Below are 10,821 nucleotides of genomic sequence, written 5' to 3' on the forward strand. Positions count from 1 at the left end.
TTTAACAGAAATGCACATTTAAAGACATTTACACATTACAAATAACTGTAAATTGATCAATTAATAACTGTGGGCCACATGTAACACATTGTGAACTGTTTTTTCATAGCTTTTGCAATTTAGAAAGAAGCAGTAGCCAAAAACTTAGAAAACCTGGGTCCTCATTCCTCCAACAAACATTTGTAAGGAGCAGTGGGTTAAGTGCAGGGGCTCTCTTCTTGAGTCGGGCTTTGCTATTAGACAGTTGTGGAACTGTCAGGATCATATTATGAGTGTCTGAACAAGGGCTGCAAAACCAACTACCAAAAGTTTGACTTGCTGGGTGTGTGACCCTAGGAAAAGTTGTTTACTCTCTCTGTAGCTCAGTTTCCTCACCTGGATTTTTGTGAGTACGAAACTTAGTACCAGTAAAACACTTACATCTACCAGGCTTATAATAAGTTATGCATAAACATCAGCTATTTTTGGTAATATTGTTTAGACACCTCGTAAGCATTTGGCATTGTGCTGGGATCTAGGAACACAAATATTATAAGAGATAATCCTTGTCTCTAAGGACACAGACAACAGGCAGTTCGGATGTAGTGGTGTCAATGGAGGTGGGTACGAAGTACCAGGTAACGCAAAAGATAATGTTCCATGGTGCTAAGAGAAGGCTACTTAGAAGAGATATTTCCAAAAACAAGGAGGGATGCAGGCAGCCTGAGCTAGGAGGAGAGGTACATGTTCCCTGTGAGGTTCAGTAGCCTGTGTGACGCTAGGCAGATCACTTTCCCTCTCTTTGCCCCAATTTCTTGATGTGTCAAAGAAAGCAGGGTGAATTAGTGATACCTAAGTTCCCTTCCTCCTTAATATTTGCTGATTCTCTGAGCTTGGGGATGCTTCATGCCAGAAACAGAGCACCAGAGGTGGCTAGGGTGGTGGGAGGGAGATCTCTAGGTACATGAGCAGGGAGACCTAGAAGGTTTAAGGCCCTAGGGGTACAGAAAGGAGTCAAGGAAGATTTGAAATATACTTTGACATCTAAAGAATAAAGGACAGAGGCTGAGGTAAGGCCATGGTGGGGATAAGGGAGGCGTTTTCAGAGAGACACAATCTTTGGAGCTGCCTTTGTGAACTCTTCTCTTTTCTATAACCTGTTTCTCCATGCTCACAACGTGATTCTGTCCTGTGTTAAAATAAGTGACCGTGTGGCTCAATCTGTCCTTCGCAATGCCTGTTAGAGCAAACTCTGGTAACTTTCATACAGTAGTGCATCATTGAGACCCGGTTTCTCTGTGTCACACTCACCATGTATACCTTCTCTTCATGGAGATACCATGACAAAGGGCAAAACTGTGGACTTTGGATTCAAATAGACATTGGCTTGGGCGCTAAGAAAATGTAGGCCACAGACTCTAAGAAGACAGCAAGGAGAAGATAAAGAGAAAATACAGACGCCAGGTTCTGACCCTTGCAATCCCTGAGACCTTGCACACATCATTTAGCTTGTCTGAGCTTCACTTTCGTCATCTGTTAAAGGAGGGCAGTAGCTCCCACCTCATTGTTATTGCGGTGATTAAGTGAAATGCCACATTCTGAGAATAATGTCTGAAACATAAGGTCAGTTTTGGGGAGCCCCGGTACAAGCTTATGATTGCAGTGGGGGAAAGCATGTACCCAAAGGAATAGGAGGTTGATATAGGGTATGAGGGAGGACAGAAGTGCTTAATAGACAAAAATATAGGTGTCCACTAGCACCTGTGTTAGGTATTAATGAAGATGAATAGAAAGCTAGCAAAATCTTTGCCACTTATGTGCCCAATAAACAAGTGCTAATTCTTCTTAGAGAAAGGATTTTTAAACCCATTTTGTGTAATGCTTTTTTACAGTGGTGTTATCCAGCAGGCCGCCTGCTCTAATTAAAATTTCATAGGGCTGAGGAATTTAGTGCCCTAACCTTGGAGTCTCGGGTACAGTTGGTGTTTTGTTTGAGGTTGATGTATTTGGAAAGATTATGGGAGGATGCATTTTTGCCAGCTTCTAACTAGGCAGATGTAAACATTTTCTGCTAGATTTTTTTATCTTTTGGCTCTCTGGGGCTGGGGGTCAAAGATTAAATACTTTGCCACAAGACAGATGTTGTGAAAAGCTAATTAAAAAACTGACAAGTACCCAGGACCTCTGATGATTAGTTGTGTGTGCCTTCCTCCACCGAAAGATCAGAATCACTGTGGTTTAGAATGATAATATTAAATTATGTTTCCAAAGTTCACAATTGGAATAAAAAGAACAGTGTCTTTAAAGACATTCTTAATTATATGAGCATGTCTCACAATTGGCTGCACATTTTAAGCTGAGAATCTTTTTAAAAAGTTATGAATAGCTTTTTTTTTTAAATTAAATTTTGTTTTAATTTCAACTTTTAGATACAGGGGTACATGTGTAGATTTGTTACATGGACATATTGTGTGAGGCAGTGGTTAGGAGTATGGGTCTCATCACAGTATCTAACGGATTTTTGTTTTTTTTAATGCTCATGCTGGGGCCCCATGTCAAACCAATTAGATTAATGTCTGGAAGGAGGGACCTGGTAGCATATTTGTTTTAACGCTATAAGGGATATGAATATACAGCTAGAATCGAGAAGGTATAATTTATAAATAATGTTCTAGAATCTATTTTAATTCTGGGAGACATTGTAATGTTATGTGTTGGGAGTAGGATGGGAACTGGGATTGGGATAGTCTTGGTTGAAATGACAGATTGGCTAAGATTACGTTATGCTCTGGATAAGTGACTTAAGCTTTTTCCTAGCTCCCTTACCTTTAAAATATGACTATTAACTGTCCATAGATGTTTGTGAATATTGAATGTGAGCATTATTTCATAAATAAAGCACCTGCTTAATTAACTCCATTTGTTTTTAGAAAAATTCTTTGTTAGGAATTTTAAGCGTGTTTCTGAGACTTGCTTATCAGTATAAACAAAAGATTCTGAGCAGTGGCATTAAAAAGAACATACATCACCTTAAAGCATTCAGCACAATACACCATCTTGTCATACTGCAGATATAGAAATAAATCGCAGTGAGATTCAGTCCTAACGTACATGTCCTGGAAGTCACAGAGTATATACATTTCCTTTCAGCAATAGATGCTCCTGGAGATGTTGTGACTACTCCCTATAATAAATGCAAATAAAAATTTCCATGTAGTGTTTTTCACTTGAGCCACCAACTCTGTGTCTCTACAATCACCCAGAAAATGTGGGCCTGACTGTGTCTATTTGGATGCCAAGTAACTCAATCAATTATATTACAATCTAATTACCCAAAGGGTCTGAACCTGCGGTTCTGTCAGGCAGGATCTGATTATCCATGCTGACCTTGGGTTAAGGGGGAGAGAGAGGTTTTATATTGTTTTATATTGTTATTTCTTCTCCTAGTATAGGCCCTTTGGCTGTGAACTCAATGGTGTATAGAAAGTTAGAAAGACCAGACGTGGTTGGAAGTATACCAGTGATAAAATCAGCTTTGCTGATACCTAGTTGCGTGCTCCTGCCTTGCATGCTGGAACCAGGTGCTCTGCTCATTCTGTTCCTTTTTTTATTCTGGGAAATATTTTGGGGGAGGTGAGATAAGGTTTGGCTTCAAGTTTGTGCTTTAAACAGTATACATCTTGCAGTATAGATATAACACATGGTAAATACCTGTATTTATTATTCTCCCTGAGCTCACAGCTGGCCATCCCAATTACTAGGGGGTGACTTGGGGTGAGTCACTTTCCCTTTCTGAACCTCAGGATCCACCACTGCAAAATGAAGGAATGGAAAACACACATTGTATTCTTCTGATGATTAAATTATATGAGGGGAATATACAGATAGCATTTATTGAGTGTATACTGTATGCCCTTCACTGTTCTACAATCAGTTCTGAAGTAAATTTTTAATTCTCTTACAGATGAGAAAACTGAGGTATGAAGTGGTTAAAATAACTTTCCTGAGGTCATCCAACCAGAACGCAGGGAAATGAGATGAGGGTTTGTCTCCAGGCCTGTAATCTAAACACTATACCCCTTGTCTTTTTGTAGTGTGCTTGTGGTAAATATAGTGGAAAGCATTTGTGGTTCCTTCTCGCTTTCTCTTAGAATTTCTAATGTGAAATAGGTACCCCACAACAGCCAGCACCTTGGTACATATGATAGGTATTCACTAAATACTTACTGATAGGTTGCTAAAGTGCTGAGGATTGGTACACTCTTGTCTAGTAATGGACTTTTATAGTATTGTGGTTATTGACATTTCACCTGCAAAAACCCTCAATGGCTCTACTTGGCAAATTTAGTATTCAAGGCTCTACAGGGATCTGGCACCCAGGTGCCCTTTCCAACCTTTTTATGCTTTTGCTATTTACATAAACCCAGCTAGTGGGTAAGCTCAGTCAGGAATGAGTATCATCTTTATATGTGTATGCCTAGTACTTAGTGGGAATCTAAATACTCTTAATTGGATGAATGAACCTGACTCAGTCACCATGAACTGCTACTCTTCGTATATGCAGTCTAAGCCTGTTTCCTTTCTCTAGAGCCCATCTTTCATGGTCTGCTCTCCTAGGCCTAATACCATCTAGACTTTACTTGGTGTGTTAAAACTCACAATTTAAACAGCATCATCTTATACTTTTACTAAAATGACCCTGCTAAGTTGCCACTAATTTGTGCTTAGATCTTAGTTCTTCTTCTCATAATGATAAAGGATTTTCTTTGATTTTTCCATACTAGCATTGAATTCTCCTCATTAGTAGATTTTGCCAATTTGCCAATTAATGAAGGAAAACCCTATTTAACTGGCATGTTAATATATGAGTAGAGGTTTAAAAAATACTACTGGCAAATCTAACTTTCATCATATATGAAGAAGGGCCCTTTCTAATGTTTAAATGTTTTTTTTTCTGTCATATAAATATGTTTTTATTATAATGTATGGAAGAGAAAGAAACTAGCATCTATTTAACACTTACTGGGTCTAACACTAAAGAACTAACTTTTATTTGTGATTGTTCCTGATTTTTTGAACAATCTGGAAAAGGAATGCAGCTTAGCAAAAGTCGGGCTTTGATGTCAGAAAGACCCACTATAAACTCTGGCCTCCCAACCTCCTTGCTGTGTGATCTTGCTGAAGCCTCTTAACCCCTTACAGATAAGCTTTCTTGTCTATAAACATATATGGCAATATCTCATGTTTGGTATTTGGGGTAGAATTTTGTTGCCTCCTTCTCCTACACACAAGCAATAGTCAAATGGGAATCAAAGTATTGGCTTATGAGTCGCCAGACAAGTACCGTAAAACCATCCAAATAGGGCTTCTTTAATGACATGTGGTGGTCCTTAAGGCAAAGACCTGGAAGGCTGGGCGAGGTGACCCATTTTTACCTTCCTGAATGGGAGAGAGTAGGGGACCATTCACTGGACAGGCCTCCACTCAGTCACATAGCAAGTGGCAGGGCTCCAGAGAAAAGTGTTGAGCTGGGTCTGTTCCAAAGAGCAAGGCCTTGCCTAGGTCACTGGTTGCCTGGGAGCAGGGAGCTCAAGTGTAACCCTTGGACATGACACTAGGAAGAAGAAGAGTGGCAGAAGGCATGCTAAGCACAGGCAATGACTTTAAGGCGCAGGAAGTTGCCCAACAGTCGATGGGGCAGAAGTATTGCTCTTCTCTCAGGACTAGATTCTATGGAGTGAAGAAGATACTTGAGCTGAAGGAAGAAATGCCATCCCCAACCCTACCCCAACAATAGCAACAAATCATAAGGACAAAAAACTAATTTTTATCTTACAGGGTTTTAAATAGGATTAAATAAGATTACTTATTTACTATTGAAGTCCCTAGCAAGTTCACACTGTGAAAGCACTAATGTCTGCTACACTCTGTCAAGGGAAGCAAATTTTTATTAGGTAAGTATTATCATGAAGACCATTTTACAGTTGAGGAAAGGGAGGCTTAGAGAAATGAAGACTGGTCTGGTAAAAAGCAACAACAATAATTTAATAAGCAAAAAGGCAACCATGACTTTACCTTGTGTTTTGGATTTAGGAACCCTAGGAAGCATTTTCTTTAAGGCTCTCTACAGTTAAATAATCAGGCTATTTGTCTGCAACTCCAAAGTTACCTTAAGCTTTCATAGCTGGTCAACTCAGTGTCAGGCTTGAAGGATGGAGAACCTGCTAATGAACATTTACAACTAAGGTCATTAGTCATGGATGCCATTTGGAAATCAACACTACTTCTTATATTTTCCAAGTAATATGACTTCATTCGATGATCTCAAAATATATCAACAACTTTGACATACCTTCAAAACTGAGGGATAAGTACTTCCACTTCAGATTGGACAACAAGGTTCTGTAGTAAAACAGTTTAACAATGAGAAAGTCTTGTTTCTTTACATTAAATATGAAGAAATATATCAGATAAGTTCTACAAATTGTGATTAGAAACAATCAAATTTAACTTTACTAGAGATCGTCATTTAACCACTTTTAAACTAAGCAAAGATATTTATTTTAGTACACTGGTAGCATATATTCTGTATTTCTCAGGTTCCTAACCAGCAGGAAAAAAAATCATTTTTACTTATACTACTGATATATTTTAGATTCAAATGCTTGTTCCATATGTTTTCCAAATTCAAGTTTAGTTTTTGAAACTAAACTTATATTTCCAATTTTACTTTTTTCTTTGAAAAGTTATATCCATCTGGAATGTCTAGGTAATTTCAGGGTTTATTTGGGGTAAAACCCCCAAATTTTGGCAGGTTAAAATAACAAGGTCATCATTCTCATGCACATGACACAGCATGGGCTGGTTAGGATACTTACCTCTCCTTGATTCTCACTCACAGACCTTACCCGAAAGAGTTTGCATTGCTGTGCTTGCACAAGAAGACACAGAGAGAAAAAACATGGGAAATTGAGTACTGGCTCTTATTGCTTCTGTATGAAAGTGACACACATTACTTATCACATTTTGATGGCCAGAAAGTCACTTGTCCACGCCTAAGTTCAAAGTGGTCAGAACAGAGCACTCTTCCCCATTTAACTGGAGGACAGAGACCCAAAAATATTTGTGAAACCATTAAGGAATGCAATAAAAGATGTCTTGTCATTCTTATTTTAAATCAAGGTCACAAAAATAGTATGTAGCAGAAGGCAATTATACATCTAAGTCAGATTAAAGGCTTATGTTTCTTCAACAATATTATCGTTTGAGTACGTGACAATGTGAAAGTAAGAAAATTGCCTTCTAACTGAAATTTAACCTACTAAATAAATTCACCAAACCCTATTCCTCTTATATGACACAGCAAAATAAATAAATACTTCTTTTGTGAGGAACCAAAAAGTAAAGTTCTTTGAAGGAACAAGTAAGAGTGAGGGGAACAGGAGGAGATGTACATGTCACATATAGGAGGCAATATTTAAGTGAATTATCACATATAAGTCTCTGCTCTAGCATTATTTCAGAGTACTGAATAAGAAAAGCTGTTTTATTTTTTCCCTCATAGGAAAATATAAACATTGATGAAGCCTCCAGATGCCTGGTGAAACACATACTTGCAAATGAGTGTGACCTAATGGAGTCTATTGAGCCGGACGTCGTGAAGCCTCATCTCACATCAGCCAAGGTTGCCAGCTGCTCTGGCTGTGCCAAATCCTAGTAGGCGCCTTTTCTGGTGTCTGATAGGAATGACATCATCATCCCATGAATTGTGCCTGTAACTTTTTGAGTAAACGTCAGGATAGAGAAACCACATGTGGCAAGCCAGAGATCTATGCCTCTACCTTTTCAATGAGAGAGAATTAGCAAATGTTCTCTTTATGCTTTCCTCCTCATCATCACAGTGTTTACAAGCTTTCAAAAGTATTTAGCGTGTTACAAACTTCTGTCATGTAGCTGACCAAAATTCTGCAGGGCTGCAGTCAGCCCTGTTATTTGCTTATTTTAATCAGCAAAGGCCTCAGGTCTTAAAATGAAAGGGCAGAAGAGCAAACTAGCTGTCAAGTTAAGCATTGGCTTTCGCCTTTCCCTGGTGTCTTTGTCCAGATTTCAATATATTTTCTGATGGTCTGACAGGCCTATTAAATAAATGTGTTATTTTGTACCAAGATGACCTCCATTCTTGGCAGACCTAAGAGTTGCCTTGGAGTCATGAACACAGGTGTGCTCTATGTTCCTTGTCTTAACTGTCACTTGCTATGACCTGAATGTTCGCTTAATGAAAATTGTATGAAAACACATGCCTTCGTATGTGCCTTGCTGTTAGCTTTCTCTGACTCAGATGTGGGGTTCTTCTATACATGTAATATATATATATTATATATATATATATATATATATATTTCACAAGCGAACAATAAAACATTAAAAGTTGCTGTTTCCCTATTTATGAAAGTGCTTTAAGTTTCTTACTATTGTGAAGGGTATTTTTTTTTTTGACAAAGTAAACAAGGTTCTCAAGATCCATTTCTAAAATCTTATTTAAAGAAGGAGATCAGAAATGTATGCTTAAATAAACTGCTGGGCACTATTAAAACTGGGATGTGTCTATGCCATCTGCATTTACTGTTCATATTCACATATAGGCCAGAGAGTATACAGTGTATATACATTTCTTTTGGTTAATCAGAGGAATATGTCCTCATACATTCTGATCAAAAAAGGTGCCAGATTAATCAACATAAAAAGAAACAACAAAACGTGCATTGTGACACCTTACTTTACATAATGGCTGTGGTGCTGATATATGCAGGTAGCTATTATTTTTTAATGTCATTATTTTATATCAATTTTTGTAATACACTGACAGGAGTCATTTTTTTTGTTTGTTTGTTTTTTGAGATGGAGTCTTGCTCTGTTACCCAGGCTGGAGTGCAGTGGCATGATCTCGGCTGACTGAAACCTCCGCCTCCTGTGTTCAAGCAGTTATCCTGCCTCAGCCTCCCAAGTAGCTGGGACTACAGGCACCTGCCACCATGCCCTGCTAATTTTTGTATTTTTAGTAGAGATGGGGTTTCACCCTGTTGTCCAAGATGGTCTCAATCTCTTGACTTCGTGATCTGCCTACCTAGGCTTCTCAAAGTGCTGGGATTACAGGCGTGAGCCACTGCGCCCAGTGCAAGAGTCATATGTTTTGTAAAGGATGTGTTTTGATGTCCTACCCATATTCTTGTGACATTCAGTGTTTCCTTAAGCACCGACCTTGTGGCATCCTCTTGTAAATGTTTGTGATCCTTTCCCCGAGGGCAGTCTCTGGCCTTGGGAGCAGTTTTCCCATGAGGCAGGATGGCATCCCAGAAGTACCAGGAAGTTCATGTCTCTAGGAGAAGCTCTGAAGTACTGCTAGCAAGGATTGGGGAATAAATACCCTAGCTTCCTTGTCTCTCAGGAAGGACAATTCCAAGACATGCTCTGTGCAGTCTCTCAGAGGTCCCTAGTGGGATTAAGCTCCTGGTTCCCACAGGTATCCTTCTCAGTTGACTCACTATTTATTGACTTCTTTTCCTTCCCTCACTTCTCCATTTTCCTCTACTGGTGCTTCTTGGCTTCACTTCCTAAATAAACTACTTTCACAGAAATCCTTGGGGTCTCCTTATGAGGTAGCCCAACCTAAATTATTTGGCACAGAGATGGACCTTCAAAACAGATCCTTAGTATCAGCTTTCTGAATTGAATCATTCACCTTTCAGGTGATAGCAGGGACTCTTGCTGGTGGAAAATGGAGTAGAGCTAATCTCTGGCAAGGTGTAGTGCCATACTTACAAAGGTTGTCATCAGGTAGATAGAATATAGATGGAGGGAAATGCAGTTACTTGTGTGTTTGAAAGATATGAGGTTGTGGAGTTAATGGCCATAGGAAGGCTGCATTAAAAACATGGGCTCAGATCAACCAACGTTTAATTTGGATGCGATGTGAAAACTAAACAGCTCCAAGCAACAATCACAATGACTCTCATTTCCTTCAGCTACGAGATAGACTGTGCTGAAAATTATGCCAAAGATTTGATTTTAAGAGACGCAGAGTTGTAAAAGATACCAAGTTGACAGAGCTACCAAGTTTTCTCTACTAAAGTCAAGACCCTCATAGGAAAGTAGCAGGATTCTGAGATAAAGGATGAGATATGTGGGTACATATCCCTAAGAGTTTTGAACCCACAAATTCTTCTGAAACTCTGACCTAGAAAAAGAGGGCTTTTACTCTTTTCAGTGGGAGAACAGTTAATTGCTACATAAAAGCCCCACCTCAGTAGGAAGTTTTAAGGTGAGGGTTGCCCATAGTAAGTTCTGCCCCCACTTCCCCTCATTGCTTCTGGACAAATAGCTATGGCTAAGTCTCAGCATGATTTGAGTGGAAAAGGATGATCTGTGTTGCAGGATGAAATGAATTATTCATCAGATGAACTACAGAATCTGGCTAGTAAATATTAGGAGCAATAGAGAACATTCCAAAGAATTGGTCTTGAGATACTGAGATAGTGGATCATGGAGATAAGGCCAGATAGTAGATACTATATTTATATGAGGGAATGTTTTCATGAGTTAATTTTTTAACATTCTAGCAAGTCTACCTGGTGTTGATCCTGATATGCTATTAGAATGGCTTGGTTCCTTGAAGCTTAAAAATGATACCAGCCTGAAATAAATGGTGTAGACATGCCAGAACTACTTTGGCAAAATACTGGAGAAGAGATCCATGATCTCATAGAATTGGGAATGTTAGAATATACTTATTTTGAAAGGCTGGAGAACCTGCCGGCTGATCATGTTCTCCAGGAAAGCCTAGAA

General features: G+C 39.0%; 1 protein-coding gene across 1 annotated transcript in view; it reads left to right on the top strand.

The window, feature by feature from the left end:
• RAB38 (RAB38, member RAS oncogene family) overlaps window positions 1-8,528 on the top strand; it is a 62,130-nt gene extending 53,602 nt beyond the window's left edge. Inside the window, exon 3 of the mRNA XM_032295825.1 lies at window positions 7,544-8,528. Within this exon, the coding sequence (XP_032151716.1) occupies window positions 7,544-7,696 (153 nt within the window). The 3' untranslated portion in view covers window positions 7,697-8,528. The remainder of the gene's footprint in view (window positions 1-7,543) is intronic.
• Window positions 8,529-10,821: the final 2,293 nt, after the last annotated feature.

This window comes from Sapajus apella, unplaced genomic scaffold (genome assembly GCF_009761245.1).
Source record: "Sapajus apella isolate SASKATOON/1434 unplaced genomic scaffold, GSC_monkey_1.0 scaffold34, whole genome shotgun sequence".
In the NCBI taxonomy this organism is placed as follows: domain Eukaryota; kingdom Metazoa; phylum Chordata; class Mammalia; order Primates; family Cebidae; genus Sapajus; species Sapajus apella.